General features: G+C 39.7%; 1 protein-coding gene across 12 annotated transcripts in view; it reads right to left on the bottom strand.

Moving 5' to 3' along the window:
• SEMA3D (semaphorin 3D) overlaps positions 1-16865 on the bottom strand; it is a 143891-nt gene that overhangs the window by 93281 nt on the left and 33745 nt on the right. For 9 of the 12 annotated variants that reach the window (XM_074573352.1, XM_074573353.1, XM_074573357.1 and 6 more), the window contains one exon: positions 4987-5177. In XM_074573352.1, the coding sequence (XP_074429453.1) occupies positions 4987-5101 (115 nt within the window). In that variant the 5' untranslated portion in view covers positions 5102-5177. Of the gene's footprint in view, positions 1-4986; positions 5199-10174; positions 10426-16865 lie in introns of all 12 variants that reach the window. The other 3 variants (XM_074573350.1, XM_074573349.1, XM_074573355.1) reach the window with 2 other exon arrangements.

Raw genomic sequence — 16865 nt, 5'->3', positions numbered from 1 at the left:
GAAGAAAATCATGTATACAAAACCCTGCATGAAGCTAAACAATTCTTAGGCATGGCTAATTTCCATGTGAAGCTGATGATTTAGCATTGTCAGCCTTCAACACAGAAGACAGAATTGCATGTTCACTTATTTAAGATGGAGAGCGAGGAGGAGTGGAAATTCAATCCTACTTCAATTTACTTCAGTGGCAAAACTCTTGCCGTGACTTTAGTAGCAGGGAGAATGCATCTTAATTCATTCAATGTGAAGAAGAAAAAAATCAGCTGAGAATAATGTTCATCTTTATTAGACTTGAATTGCTGCCATAGTTGTTTTTAACAGTATTAAGTAAATCCTGTTTTAAAAGACAAAGGTTGCCTTCAGTCTTGCCTTTTCCTATGTGCTGTGTCACAAGGTAGGATCCTGGTCCTCTGACCAAATCAGCACTGGCCACAGCACGCATGGCTTGCTTTTGGGGCATGGCCCTATTTCCCGCATGGCAATGAGATATGTTTGTGGATGTCAACGTGGATATGTCATTGGTGACAATGGCCAAAACTGGGCTGGGGCACACTCCCTAGCCAAGAAAGCAGGCTGCACACTTCTCGAATATAAAAGTATTCTTATGAGTTATAAACGTAGTCTTACGAGGAGCAGCTGAGGGAACTGGCATTGTTTAGACTGGAGAAAAGGAGGACGAAGGGAGACCTTATTGCTCTCTACAACTACCTGAAAGGAGGTTGCAGCAAAGTGGGGGTTGGTCTCTTTTCCCAAGTAACAGGTGGTAGGACACGAGGCAACAGCTCAAGGTGCACCAGGGGAGATTTAGATTGGATATTGGATATTAGGAAAAATTTTTTCACCGAAAGGGTTGTCAAGCATTTGAACCGGCTGACCAAGAAAGAGGTTGAGTCACCATCCCTGGAGATAACTAAAAGACGTGTAGATGTGGCACTTAGGGACACGGTTTAGTGGTGGACTTAGCACTGTTAGGTTTACGGTTGGACCCAATGATCTTAGGGATCTTTTCCAACCCAAATGATTCTATGATTCTTTGAGCACACAGACTAAGTCGATGAAAAGCAAAAAAATAAAGCAAATCAATAGGCTTAAATTTGCAGTTATGAGTCTACATTTCTACTGGAAAATTTTAGGAGGGCCACAAATTGAGAGAGGTTGAATTTTTTATTATTTTTTTTTTTTTACTAGAAGGTAATCAGCCTTCTGGTCTGGTTATTCTCTGTCTCTCCCTATAAAGTAAAGTCTAGAAACGCACACAAAAAAACTGTAAAAAAAGAACCTGCCAATAAATTGGCAAAGACTACTACTCAAAAGACAGACAGAAATAAGACTGTCTACGCAGTACAAATTAAACACATTTGTACATATGAATTACGACACAGGCCCTTCCCTTCTTCAGTAACAGAACTGATGCCATCCTGTAAATGACGGTATTGAATGAGACTGGCGTACAAAAATCTTCTGCATTTGCTGTAGAGGTGGGAATGAGGATGCTAAATGAGGTAGCAGACAGTACAACTGGGGAAGCTGAATGTCACTTCTGTGCTTGCTGAGTTCTGCAGTTTGGATGATGGCCATAGGGTATCTCCAGCCACATGAGAATGAATGATAAATACACACTGTTGCTCTGAGACTGAATGTAGTGTTATACAAAGGCTATTAAAATATGGAATGTTATTCAAAAATCAGAACCGAGTTTTCTAGAGATGGTAATCTTCTACAATATTATAATATTAAAACTATAACATAATAATAAAACCATCTCATAAGCTTGTAAAAGTATCTAAGAAATATAGATTAATTATGGTCTATGTAGTGAGAGCACCTTAAAAGCATCATGAGAGCAGTGATAATTTCTGGGATATGAATGACACACAGCAATATCTAAAAGCTAAGGTCTAAGTGAAGAAGATAAAAAGAAATATTGAAGAATTATTCAATTAATGAATTGGGGGAAATGTGGGAATATAGGATGAGGTATGTAATAAAAAATCATAGTGTATTATATTAACACAGGTGGAGTATACATGACTTTGTCTCTGTATTAAACGATACTTAAACTGACTTGAGTGCATTCGTAGTTTTATGTGTGTATGATTTTTAGAACACATTTTTAGAGCTGGGGCAAACAATAAGGGAAATTCTTCATATAGCATCATGTTGATACCCACATAATTCACTGGAATATCTGTATCTTAACTTTTCCAGCACAGATTTCCACCCCTTAAGTGATCTCACATAAGACGGAAACCTATAACTGCCATGCAGACAAGCTCTAAAATTTTAATTGCTGCCTGAACAGAGGACTTGTGACGCACTGTGGTTTATTGAAGCACTCTTGCGGTTATAGACATTTCTTCTAGCTACCCCACCCTGCTCCTTGTCCCCCTTCCTCTCCACTACTGAGCTCTTTCTTTCTCTCTCAATTTTCTGTGTTCCTTTAATACCGTTCCCTCGTCTTCTTTCTCTCTTCTTGTCCCCTACACTTCTTCATCCTTGGCATTCATCACTTGGCGTTCCCTTTCTTCTCTTTACTGTCAGGGCATGGCAAGAAGCAGTTTCCAGCCCTCGGCTGAGGTGTGCTGGGCTGCAGCTGTGAGATGAAGTAACTGCAGGGGAAAGTCCTGCTCGCTTCCAGCTCTCCTGCCTGAGCAAACGCTCAGCTGCTCTGGGAAGATGGAGCTATGCCATCCCATTAACACATTGCTCTTGGAAGGGGATGAAACCTTCCCTTGAAAGACAACATCTTTAGCAGCCAAACGAACACACATGTGTGACCAGGTTTTCAGAGCTGCCTGAAGTGGCCAATTTTGGTCAGTTTTCCATGAAGAAGGAAAAGGGCCCCGTATTATCCTCCTCATGACATTTCAAGTCTTAATTCCAAAGAATGGAGATGCCAGGACTTGTCAATGACATGACTGTAACAATTTTATGAGAATTGGCAAGACAGTTCATTTCTCCTACATCTTATTCTCAGAAACCTTGGAGTTATTTTGGCTGGAATACTTGGGGAGTGGGGGAGGCGGAAGGTAAGCTTAACTCTGACAACTATATTAGTCACTACATCTGCCACGCTGTTATCAACAACAAAAATATGATTTAATTATGACAAGCAACACCTGCATCATTTAAAATGCAGAAGTGTGAAAACACAGCAGTAACTTTTTTTCTGGTTCCCTGTGGAAAAAGAAAAATAATCATCCCCCCCTTCAAAAAAAAAAAAAAAAGGCAAGAGGAGGCACAATGAAGTCTGATAATTCTCTTTCCTTTGGCTTTTCAATTCCATCACAGCTCTCCAAATTAAGATTTATGTGCCATTTTGTTTCTGTTGTTGCTTTTTTTTCCCCCTACAGGGATATAGGTGGATAAGTTTGGATAGGAAACTGTATCCCTCAAGCCAAACTGAAAGGTTTATAAAGTTGCTAATAAAAGTTTGGGTCAGGGCCTAAATATCAATCATCCACTCATTGTCTTTTTAAACGAGTTCAGGCATTTTCCCAACCACTCCCAGCAGGCCTTTGCCACTACTTAAAACTAAGATTTCAGTGAATTTTTTTTTTTACCTGTTTTGACCTCAATAATTTTTCTCTCTCCCCCTCCTTACCTGCCAAATGCATCCACCAGGATTTCGCCAAAGGCTATCTGCTTTTGAAGTCAAGAGGAATTCACTAATCATGAGTGTCAAATCCACAATAAATGCCATCACCATATGGTATATGCTGCTATTGGGAATTATCTCAAAAGGCCTAACTGTGAAAAGTCTGGCTATATGTTAGGGTGTTTTTATTGCTAACTTTCATAACTCATGTCAGGTCTTTTGGTTTCTGTATTCACTGGCTTAAGTGAGTGCAACTGTTTCCTGAATGTATAAAAACGTTGTCAAGATCCCTTGATCTCTCTTCCTCTGTCTCTCTCACGCAAACACATTAAACACAGATATACACCGGGGAATACCATACACAGTGGCATACAAATCTAGCAAAAGAGAAGCTTGCAAATAAATAGTATGTCACTGTGCTTACTCAATAAATTCCTGTGCGTGTTAAACGCACGATAAACATATCATAACTACTGGTGAAGGCTTTACAGCCTCCTGTCCCATCACACCATCCTGAGTTCAACCCTGTAACGTACAGGAAAACCTAAGTTTGAAAAACCGAGAGCAGAATTAGCTCCCTTAAGGGCAGGGTGCTGACATAACTGAAAAATAACTACCTGTAGAGCATTTGCTTTAGCTAAAGAAGACAATATCAACATGATATATCTCTGTGCTTTGTAAGAACTGTGTATTGTGCATTCAAAGCAACAAGAAATCCACCTTTTTGAAGAACTTGTCCAATAAAGAATTAAAAATATATCTGTGTTCAAACCCCTCAGCCTTTAACCTTCTCAACAAGAAGTACAGAAAAGGTTAAGAAAGTCCTCAGAAAAAGACGCTTTTGTGATCCAAAGAGATAAGAAGAAAAAACCCCAACATTTCAAGAGTTTCACATATCAACTTGGTGATAGAAAAAAAATTAAAAATTCCAAAATTAAAATGTCAGTGCCATTTGAAACACTTGGGGCAGGTCTTTTGACTTTCCCTGATGCTTTTAAAAGGTGTGAGTGCCCTCCATATCCCATGCCACCCCCACCAGCCACATGGGAATGTCTCTCATGGCATTTCAAGTAGCACTAGAAATCTATGTTTAGGCAATGACTTCCCCCTAATTTCTTTATGTTATATTAATATCCTCTAGGAACAAACTGAAAAAATAATTTAAAAAAACAGTTATATTTCAGTAACATGTACCCCCCACACCAAAAAAAAGAATTTAATACTGTCCCTAGGCAGAATTCATCCATCTTTAAGGCATCTATCACACGTTTCTGGGAACTGTAGGGACAACTGAGTTTTGTTTTCCTGATTAGCAACACAAATGAACTGCTGGCAACATGACATCAAAACAAAAGTGGCAGAATCAGAAAAACTGCTGAAAAGTTTACCTTTATAGGAAAGCTTAAGTCTTGGGATATTTTGTTTTGACGTTCCAGTGACTGGAAGGAACAGCATTGCTAAAGATAACAGGCTGCAGGCATGTGGTACTTGGGAAGCTCTCATTCTGCTCTCTTCTTCTGTATCTTCTTTTGCACTATGGTGAAATATCTTCCAGCTTTTCAAACAATCCAAATTTAAACTGGAAGAAAAAAGAAAACATCTGCCAATTTTTTGCATTATTATATAAATAATAATTCTGAAATCAAGCCAGACCTATCTTTAAAGAGTAGCTCACTTAACACATTTGTTACAAAATTATTTTTTCCTCTAGTATAAATCAAAATGCTGTAAATCTCTTCCTTTAATACTAAACTTACACACTCTGAGGTTGGAAAAATATGTAAACTTTGCAAACACCAATGTCTAGCATACCTAAAATTTAAGCACAAATTAAATTAATGCAGTATCCATAAAAAGAATATTTGCCATTCAGAAGTGACCATGCAACTTGTTAGTTCGTACCGCTCCACTGGATATCTTAATGTTTTATAACACTCTCTTTATCTCAGTACAACAGCTATTGTATGTTTATGCTATGACTAGAATAAACTGTAATATCTCAGATACCATGGGTGTACAAGCTGAGTTAACAATGAATACATACCCATCATAAACTTTCATAAATAAACCAGGAAAATTGGATAGAGCAAGCAGTTGTGTTTAGTTTTAATAGAGAAAAAAGTCCATGCAGCTGATGGATTTAAATGTGCTTTCAGTATGATATTTCCAGCAGAAAAACTGCCTCAGTGCACCCACCAAAATGTCCTATAAACTTTAATGAGTGGTTCATGCTGAGGTCAATAGGCTGATACGGGACTTTGTTAGCACAGTGTGCAACTAAGCCAGCTTTGCAACACTTTTCACTTAATAACAGTCATTCATATTCCATAAATCTTAAAGTGCTTTACAAATGAAAGTAATTATCACTGTCCTTATTTTCCCTATGCAAATACGGAATGATGAAACTACAGTGAACCTACTTCCTCGAGGTCACACTGCCACCCCAGTAGCTGAACAGAGAGCAGCAACAGTTCTCCTGGTGGCCTGTTTGTACCCACTTATGAGGGATCCCCTTTGCCCAATAACTCCACTTTTGCATATGAAATTATTCGAAATGGCATCCGGAGTTCTGAAGGCAAAATTTGATGGTTAATAAATGACAGAGGTCAGAGCATGAAAATATCTGCGAGCGCAGATCCTTCCACCTACAAGTGCATGATAACAGAGGTCAAGGGAGATAATTTGTGAAATGACAAATGTCAGTATCTGAGTTATGCTGTAAATCACAGAGTAAGGAAATGTTATGGTTAGGAGCGAGATTAATGGCTTATGACTTGCCATGAAAATTCTTTTCTGAAAGGTACTGAGACATCCTGATTAAAAGAGTAATCCTAGTGCCCACATTAGCCAGCGCTTGCACGAACATCAAGGGAAAGGCTCCTTGTGAGCCCATGGGAGATTCAGCACAGCTCATGGCCCCAGAGCCATTCCACAGGTCTGGCACTTAAGCTCGCAGCAACACTGGGGCCAGGGCACCTTTGCAAGCTGTGGAGGCATCCAGAATCAATTTATCACCTCGTGATGCAGGCACTACATCCTTCCTGTCATGAAGGGACTGGAAAGAGGACACCTTCAGTTCTCTCTGCCAAAGACAGAACTGAAACCTGGAGAAGAGAAGGCTCTAGGGAGACCCAATAGCAGCCTTCCAGCACCTAAACGGGGCCTATAGGAGAGATGAGGAGGGACTCTCTATGAGGGACTGTAGCAATAGGACAAGGGCTAATGTTTTTAAACTGAAAAAGAGGAGATTTAGATTAGATATTAGGAAGAAATTCTTTACTGTGAGGGTGATGAGACACTGGCCCAGGTTGCCCAGAGAAGCTGTGGCTGCCCCATCCCTGGAGGTGTTCAAGGCCAGGCTGGATGGGGCTTTGAGCAGCCTGGTCTAGTGGGAGGTGTCCCTGCCTATGGCAGGGGATTGGAACTAGATGAGATTTAAGGTCCCTTCCAACCCAAACCATTCTATGATTCTGTGATTCTGTGGAAAGAAACCTCTCTCAAATGAAGCTGGGGCTTTCTGAGCCTACAGACCTTCTGCCAATAGCAAAAGACAAGGGAGTGTGCAGGAAGGGTGTGACGGGGAAAGAGAGAGAGGGAAATGATTTGTAAAACGCCCGAAGCATCATTCCTATTGCAGAACATTGAGCTTCTTTCTTCTCAGTCCCTTCCTCAACACTCACATTCAGTGAGCAGCACAGCTTTTGGCCAAATGCCACTACATATTCATGAGATGACATGGAAAGAAAACAAAACAAACATGAAATGCCTTTGGTTCATCTTTTCCTTCCCTTTATTAGAGTATAGGATCCTGAGAGAAGGCCTCTTCTTCTTCCATCCTGGTACATCTATTTGTGGTTGGACTACAAAGGACTGCTGTTCACCAGACTATCATAGGGTTATATCACCTTAAAGAAATATACCCGGGGGGGGAGGGGGGGCAAAGAAGGGGAAGGAGGAGGGGGAGGAGTATATGAAGACAAGAGACACCAGCCTTGTTCATCTTCAGTAGGATGATAGAGACAAACCATACTTCAAAAAGAAGCAATAAAGTGGGAGACAGTCTCACTGCAAATATGCTGAGAAGTCTTGCCTTGAGGGCCTGGGTCTCAGCCAACAGGGATCTCACCACAGAATTTGGGGCTCATTTTCTTGAGGTAAAGTAGAGAGAAGTATCAAGACTAAATTTGTCGCTTATAGAAAAAAAACAAAACAGTTGCCTGAATACACTGTCATTTGTTTAATCACAGATCGAGAACCAGCACCAAACTTGACCATTTGGCCATACCTCACAACCTCATTTTTTCATGTAGGGTTCTTCTGCTAATGGAGACCTTCCTTCTTTTTTTTTTCTTTTTTTTTTTTTCTTCCCCCTTTTATTTGAATAATGTCTGTGAAAAAAACATTTGTTTTAAGTCCTGACACAAGGCGGTTAGTTTACACTGGAGGCAGCTGCTCTGTGAGCTCGAGCCAACCCTGTCTTGTCCTAGATTCATTGCAATCTGGCCAGATTGTCACATATATTTTTAGTTTATGATGATCTTCTAATACAATTCCAGCTTCTGCACAGAGTCCTTCCAGCGGTCTGATGACTAGCTCAGGTTAATGAACTTCAGACCAACTAACTGGCCATTAGTCTTCAGGAAATATCCTTCCTCTCTGTAACATATGCAATGTCAATCAGTGTCCTGTATGAAAAGACCCATAGCCACACTGCTCAGAAGTAATCAGACCCATGAACAGAAATAAAATATAAAGCCTAAGAGCAAATCTAACTTCCCTTTTCTTTCCTCCCCTCAAAAGTAAGAAGAGTTTTGTCAGAGGAGGAAAAAATGTTGTTTCCTTTAGTTCTTTGATACTTCTGCTAAGCACCAACACGCTCTAAAACTTCCTCATCGTGAACAGACCCAAAATAAATGAGGAAACAGTCTGAAAAGAAAAATACTGAGGCTAAAACTGCTTTCCCACCTTGGCTTCAGCTAGGAAATATCTGCACTGTGTTAATTATCACCTGCGAGACCGACTGGGGAAGGAAGCTATGCATACACCTCGCTGAAATAGGGGTATTTCCAGTGGAATAAAGGAGCTATTATTTGCCCCACACGGGGGTGGGAGGCGTGATGCTGAAGAGGGGCCGAGGAGCCTGGCTCCATCCTGCTAGGACCTCCCTGTGGGGCTCATAAATTCGTAACGGGCTGGAGGTTAAAACTGCCAAAAAGGCAAAATGTTGATCTGCTGGTGTCCTGCCATCTTGCCAGAGAGAGGTGGCTGGACGTAACTGGCACATGCGTGATGTCACGTCCCTGAAATGAAGTGTCACCTCCTTGCAATTGGTCAGATTTAGTGGAGCCTATAAAACAGATTGCTCCGAAGCTACTGTCTGAAACAGGAAAACCTGGAGCCAATTTACTAAACGTAATTTATTCCAGACCCTTTGTTGCAATAAACAGAGCTCTTCAGCCTTCTCAGACACACAGACAGTAGGGAGCTCTGTGCTTATGGGAGTTTTTTCGGATTGTTCAGTTCAAACCTATCTAAAGGCAAAATCTCGCATTCACAAATACTGTGTAGGTTTCCGACTTCTCTTGGCGTCATAAAGTCCAGAGCCGAAAGGACTGTGACCCATCTGCAAACACACACTTTTTTTAACAGTATTTCATGTAACTCTCAGTTTAATTCCATTTAAAAAAAAAAACTATACAGAATTGGAGGATAATTTAAAACCTGTCTCCAGCACCAGGTTTCCGAGGCCATTTTAAAATTTGGAATTTTGTACTCTGGTAAAAAGGACAATGAAAACAGCCCGCAGCAAATACAGAAAAAGCCATTAACCTAATGGTATCACTCAGTTATACTGAATCTAATAGCAGTGTTACAAATTGCAAGTAACTACTGAAAATCTAAAGCAACCTTTGAGATGGTTCATCTTGATTAAAAAAACATAGAAGAATGTCTGGTAGTCACTGTGGACTTGTAAGTAGGCTGAATAAGTTACCTAGGCCATTTAGTCTCCATATGCAAACTGTTACCTCTGATACCTGAATTCTTTTTATTCCTCAGCTATCCCTGTCTGAGATCTTGGGTTTTTATTTTGTGAAAGGATGTCCCTTGCAAACATCAAACAAATAGCATGTTTGGGCTGTTAGACGAACATGTTGCTTTAAAGGATTTAAAACTATTTACCTGCAAAAAGAAAGAAAAAGTACCCCACCTATAATTCAAATGTATTGAAAGGTATGTTATCTGTTTACTCATATCGTACACATACTTCATATATATGCATACAAATTTAAAGCATGTTACTTTAACTGCAAATATACAGATATATGTTCCTAATGCATTTACTTGTAGCTGTCTCATCTATAAATTATCACAGATATTCCTAAAGGAAGATTACTATGGTTGTCTATTGTGTGGTGCAAAACTGCGTACTATAACCATTAACTGGATATCGAATATTCGGTGTTAATAAGAGGGAAAACTACAAGCACACGTAAGTCAGACTAATAACTCATAAAATAAAATAGACTAAAATAAAATTATATCTCCAGACTTACTTAACATCTTTAACTTACTTACTTTTTAAATAACAAAGATGACATTCATCCAGAGCACAATGAAACTATGTTGTTGTACCCCTTAGATAGACGGTCTGTTGATATATTATTTGGCAGAGGAGGCTTTTCTCTTCATTGTGAAATCTCAGTATAAAGCTAACTCCATCCAAGAACTGGTAAACAGTATTATTCATCACTATTCTCCCATTTATTAAGTGGCTTTTGTGCTGTTTATAGTGCAGCAAATGTTCTCTTCCAGGATTCTGAAAAATACTTTTTTTCACAAAAAACCCAGATCAGTATTACATCACTTCCCAACACTAGCAAAAATTGCTGAATAAAAAGATGATGATATAATCTAAAAAATTATGTGAGCCTACAGAAGGTGATTTTTTTTTTGTTTGGTTTGGTTTGGTTTTGTTTAAATCATTGGATTCAGTATATCTGGTGTAGATAAGGTTTTGCCATAAAGGAGACCTTACTATCCTTAAATATCCAGATGAATAGAGAGAATAAAGATGGATACAATGTATAAGCCAGCTTATAATGAGTTTTATAAAGCTTTACAGGCTTTAACTTTACTGAGCTCCTCACAGGATTTATACCCTACCCATTCAGCACCAGTAATTTGGAAGACAAGAAAAATCTCTGCTCTGGTTCTCACTTGAGAAGAGCCAAGTAGAACAAATTAAAATGAAGGGACTTAGAGACAAGGAGGATGCAACTGAGAATACAAAGAGTCAGCAAAAAATCCATTTTTATTGCACAGAACCATCTGATAATAAATAAAGCTCTCCAATGAGTAGAAAATATGTTTGAGGATTACATTGGATTTTTTGTTCATTAAGATAAACTCAAGCTAAAGTAAAAATGGAGACAAAGTAAAACATGAGGGAAGAATAATGAACTCACTCACTTGGTTTATTTTTTTATAGTTCTCTGCATCTTTCTGAAGCTAGTCTACTGATAGAGGTATTTATACAGGGCACGTAGTCTGCTTGGAGATAAATACTGGTAAGAATGGGTAACCTTTCTAGAGTCTGTGTCACACTGCTATGAAGAGCTTATCTAACCATTAAACTTACTATCAGGCACTTAAAATTATACACATAGGAAATGAGCACTTTATCCTCAAAAGATACCAGGATATTTTTCAGATCAGTGTCAGTGGGGTCAGGATTACACCCAAAGATTTCGCGTAGGCATAGAAAAAATCTTTTCAGAATGTGTCAGATAGACAGCCCTGCACACAGACATGTTATATATCACTAGAAACCGTGATTCTGAGAAGTTTTATGTGTGGCATTGTATCTTTTGGACATATAATGCATAAATCCATGACTGATGATAAAACAAATGCTACTCTCTAACCCTAATTCTTTGTATATTGTGTCTCCTTAAAAAAAAAAGAAAAAGAAAATCAGACCTATAGTTTTACATTCTACAGGCTGTTTCTCAAGCACAATGTCTATTGTCCAAGAAAAAGGATGGGATAGAAAGCAACTTGTCGTCTGATAATGATATTGAAAAGAGGAGATAGGCGGATAAAGAAGATGTCCCACTAGTCTGACAGGCAACTGATATCTTCCACACATAAATATCTACCTGCCTTGCACTCTAAAGTTAGATGTATCTCAGATGGATTTTTTTTTCTTTTTTTTCCTTTTTTTTTTGGTGGAAGGAACAGTGACTTCAGATATTACGTCCGTAATAACAGCTTCCCATAGGCTCTTTATTTAGAATGACATGAGAACACCCTACATGTCTGATCATTAAAAAAAAAAAAAAAGAAAAGAAAAAGAAAAAAACACAAGCCAAAGAAGAAAGCCGTGTATGGCACGATTTAGCAACACATAAGAATCAAAAGGAACCCTAAGCCAAACCTCAGTGTTACATTATTTTAAGTACAGCATGTTTCCCCAGCAGACCAAAAAAACTTCTCAAGCTATGAAAAGTGATTCTAAGACGGGTTTTGTAACTTTGGTATCCAAGAAAAGAAAAAGGCAGTAGGACAAAAATTGCTGGAGACATTAATGAAAAGGTAGACTAGATGAAAACTGCTTCCTGCCGAGTACCGTGACATCCGAAGGTTTTCGCAGAGAGCCAGAGAATTTTCCTCTAAAACGTCTGTCACCACCTGCAGCACTTGGGGTGGCTTGGCTCAGCTCTGAATAAAACAGGCAGGGAGAGAACGCATGCAGGAAGCTTTACCGGTGGAACAGCCTTGGCCTGCTGTTGAGAAAATACTGAAAAGCCAGAAAAGTGTCATGATGGCCATCAGAGAAAAGAAATGCTCATTTTGGGGAGATTTGCCTGAACATTTAAACACTAACAGATTGCTTTTGTCCTGCTAAAACCTAAATTAACCCCAGGCAGCACTGTCAAGCCAGCTAAGCCACTGACCCTGCAACTACCATTCTTTTGCTGGAAGAAACATATACCTACAATGGCCAACTCAAAGGAAGGATTACAGTCTCTTTTTCACCTCCAGGAATTCTTGCCAGTGTTTTGCTATGGAAAAACTGTTCTCTGTAACTCCTTTCATAGGAGACTTTCCAAGGTCTGCAGGGGTGGAGCAAGAGTCCTCTAGCAGTGACAGTTCTATTACCAGAGGTCTAGAGCAGCTGGTGTTTCTGGGGGTCACCAGTAACTACGGGCAATGCGGTATTTTACAGATCAGTTACTTGAACGGAGACTTGTCCTACCATGCATTTTGCATGCTTGTGAAAAATGCAGCTTGATGGGAAGATAACGCAGCACTCTGGTGAAATTTGTCATGAATCAAGTCCAGACTTACTTCTAGGCACAATACAGCAGCAAGGTAAATAACACTCTGAAAGGGTATATCCAGTAAGTTGTCTGCATGGATATATCTATAGATGCAAGTAGGTAGGGCTCCTCTGTCCTTGATCCAAGCAATCCAGACCTAAGCCAGCTCTTACTGTTGTATGGCTCCATTAATTCCGTACTATACATCCATACCACACTATACCACACATGCATCAGAGGCACCACCAGCCAGCCACCTCTGTGTGCAGGCAGAAACACCTTGGTTCTGCCCACAGCCACCCAGCACATCATAACCCATCAGACCCTACTGAAAAAAACCCAACCAGAAAAAAACCAAAACAACCCTCCCCCAAAACTGAAAGAAATAGAAGAACTAAGATTTACATTTACAGATATATTTATAATGTTAATTTCATTTCACAGCAAATACTCTATTGTGCTAAAATTTGTAGCTAGATTTATCTGATGAAAGGAAATGCGTTGCCAACTAGTTTGGAATTCTGCTTAAATGCTTGTAGTCACTCACAGATTTCCCAGCTGTATCTAAAAGCTGGCTGTGGGACTCTCAGAGAATAGTAGAAGGTTAGAAATACAAAGGACAGGTAACTGCACGTTGTAGTTGGCATCTTAATATAATTAACCATTTTTCGAATTATTTTTATTGCACTAATCCTGGTAGTTTCATTAACTGCCAGTATTATTTAGTTCATTGTCAGCTGTGTAAAAGTGTGATCTGATAGTTTTCAAAAGAATTCAGGTTAATAGAGTTTAGTGATGGTTAAAAAATGTGTACTTCATATGGCAGCTGGGCTTTGATCAAATATGTTCACTGTATATCCAATGGCATATTTTTGTAGAATTCCTTTCATCGACGTATGGCCTCATTATTTGATGCACTGTCAGTGAACTCTGTACAGCACAGTCTGCAGGGCTTTAATATAGAGACTACAGTATAGGGAGAGACATGCCGGAAGGATTTTAATTTACATTTCCAACAAATTTTGATTTAATAATTCATGACTATACACTTGAACTCTGTTGGAGGAGGGGTTTTTACATCTATTGCCCAACTAATTTTGGATCAACATTTTGTGCAGACAATATGTAAAATGATATACATATGAACGTGTACACTGCAGTGCAGTGTTCTGTGTTGGCACATTAACCCAGTTATTTTTTTGTTAGGCTGAATGCATCTGCATTCTTCCTAGTTTTTTTTAGCTGTTTGATTTCATTTACATTTGGAGGACGTGTGACAGAGAACCAGCAGAGACACTGTAGCACAGCCCATTTGTAAGCTTACACAATTCACTAACTTAATGTGGACCTATTCCTCTTGACGGGTTTCCCTCAGGTACTCATCGCCCGAGCAGTTTAAAAGCTTTAATGCCTCTCATCTCTATCCTCTCTCCTTGCCATTATGAGTTAATTGATTTTTTTTTAATGTTAGCATAGGAGATGACATCACTTGCATAAGGTCACCCTACCAGTTAGGACCAGTACCCACATCCCCTTGACCTCCAGGCAGTGCCTTAGTCACCCGGCCACCCTTCTCACCAGGGACTACACGCTGCTGGCTGTGATTGCTGCATCGAGACCCATGACTCACATACCACTTCTTCCAGTGTTCTACTCTTGATTTAAGCCCTTGAGCAAACTGCAGAAAATTACAAGCAATCACAGTTTAATTTCCCATAAACAAGAACTTCACAGAGCTGCATAAGGAGTAACACATGGCCAGCGTGAGTTCAGACAGCAGGTTATCAAAGCTTTTACAGTCCTGTGTTCACTGATGACCAACTTTACCATTTTCAAGGGTTAGAACATGCTGCTATCAGACCCTAAGAGAACTTTCTGCTTGTGTTGCAGCAGAAATCAATTTCTATTTGGTGCAATAGAGTTGTTTTGCTGGTCTATTTTTAAACTGCTTTGTGAAGGGTTCTAGCATGACAGTTCCTGGAATCTGAAACAGCCATACTGAAAAAGAAAACAAGAATTCAAGCATCACCACCTCCATTCAACGCAGAACTATTTCCACTTTGGTTTAAAACCACAATAACTTTCCTTTGTCTCGTGAGGACAAAGTGAGGACAGAGGGTGCACAGATGAATCAATACTTAACTGAAAAATAGCAAAGCTTTTTAGGCAGTTAACCAGTTAGTTACTGGGGAGTTGCCATAACCATAAGATTAATACAAAAAAGGTAGGATATAAAACACTACCTCTAATTTCGTTTTCCCCCTGAGACGATGAGGCAGTCTTGATCTTGAGGGAGTTCTGACCCTTTGAGCTGCAAATGGGACAATATGACCTCCTGATGTACCCTCCAACCTAAATTTTTCTATTAGTTTCTTTAACAGCTAATGGACAAAGGAATAACTGAACTGGATCACACATTGAAGGTCTTCAGCAACATCCAACACCTTTCCACTGATCACTTAAGTCTCTGACAGCCATCAAATGGCTTTTCCTACCCTCTAGCAATCATCCTTATCTTTCCAAGGACTTTTCTGATGAGGGCAATGCCTACCTGATCTGCTTACAAATCAACTCCTTTACTACTGAAATCTGACTGAAATCCAGAAGGCCTTCCTTTGATAAAACTGTCTGAAAGCTGCAGTAATTCAAGAGCTGATTCACAAGCAGATCCTAAATCCCTGTATCAAGAATAGCAATGTGTGCACAGGACAAGTGAAGTACACATAGAACAGGTACAGACACAGCATTAGCTATATCACTTAATCCAATATCGCAAGGCTGCCACAGTCCTGGTTTGCCCACGCCATGAGAACTAAACACAGAACTAAGCATCAAAATTATTGACACTGTATTTGAAGTAACGCTTTTGTCTGCATTGATGAGACAAGAAGGGGATTTCTTCCAGGATTCCCCTACTGGAGCTAGAAGAGGAAGCTGGGTGAGAAATATCGCTGGGATGGACTGCTGACCCTCAAACTAAGCCAATGAGTTCTGTCAGTCAGAAGACAAAATATCAGCCGTGTGTTCCAGCCTGATCTCTCTTTTTTGTCCAAATTAGCAACTCCTTCTTGCAAGTCTATTATCTCCCAGATGGATCAAGAAGTGGGAGCCATTGTAGTTACCACATTAAAAGCTTCTCAAGGTTGTGGGGAGAAAAATGACTAGAGCGGATTTGGCCTCCACGCCGTCTTAGCTAGAAAAGGGATGTGTTGGAGAAGATTAAGTTGTGTTTCCATAGCCACGGCTGAGCAGGTGGCAAACATCCACCACAGGTGCTTGTTCTATGGAGGATCCCACTCCCTGGTAAAACAGGCACCCCTCAAAGAAGCCAGGGCTTGAAGATATCCAGGACACTTTATGTCAGATGAGGTCTATGTAAGTTTATGAAACCCCTTGGGATCATCATGATTAACTATCTTCCTTAAGCTATTCCCCACTGGGCTTTAGTGCTTTTAAACCGCTGACCCCTTGAATTAAAGAGGTAGATTTCTCTTTTCACAGCTGTGACTCAACACAGGGAGGAATTCAGAGACATCTGAAGACAAAGCCAGGCAGAATTTAAAACAAAATCCTTCAATGACAGATTTAGAGAGTGATGGCTGCAGCTGGAGCTTACAAATATAACAACTAACTAAATGAGCATGCATTATACAAAAGCCTTACATGGACCGACCATGGGAAGGCCAATTTCTTCACAAGGAACCAGAAAAACAGAACTACTAGGAATAAATCATCAGAAAAACTAGACATTGGCTGTTCAAAAGGAACCTTGGTCCATGGGTTCTTCAGCAAACTAAATGGTAAACACCTCTAAAATGAGGAGAGGTGATAACTTTTTAGACAAATTAATCCTTGATTTTTTAATTTTTTTTTTAAATCTGCAATGCAATACTGAAATTCCTGTGCCCAGAGAGGAATAAAACACAAATAAGATGTAGTTTTTA

The sequence above is a fragment of the Larus michahellis genome, chromosome 1, assembly GCF_964199755.1.
Source record: "Larus michahellis chromosome 1, bLarMic1.1, whole genome shotgun sequence".
Lineage (NCBI taxonomy): Eukaryota > Metazoa > Chordata > Aves > Charadriiformes > Laridae > Larus > Larus michahellis.
Note: the sequence above shows the minus strand (reverse complement) of the source record. Positions and strands in the feature narration are given on the sequence as shown.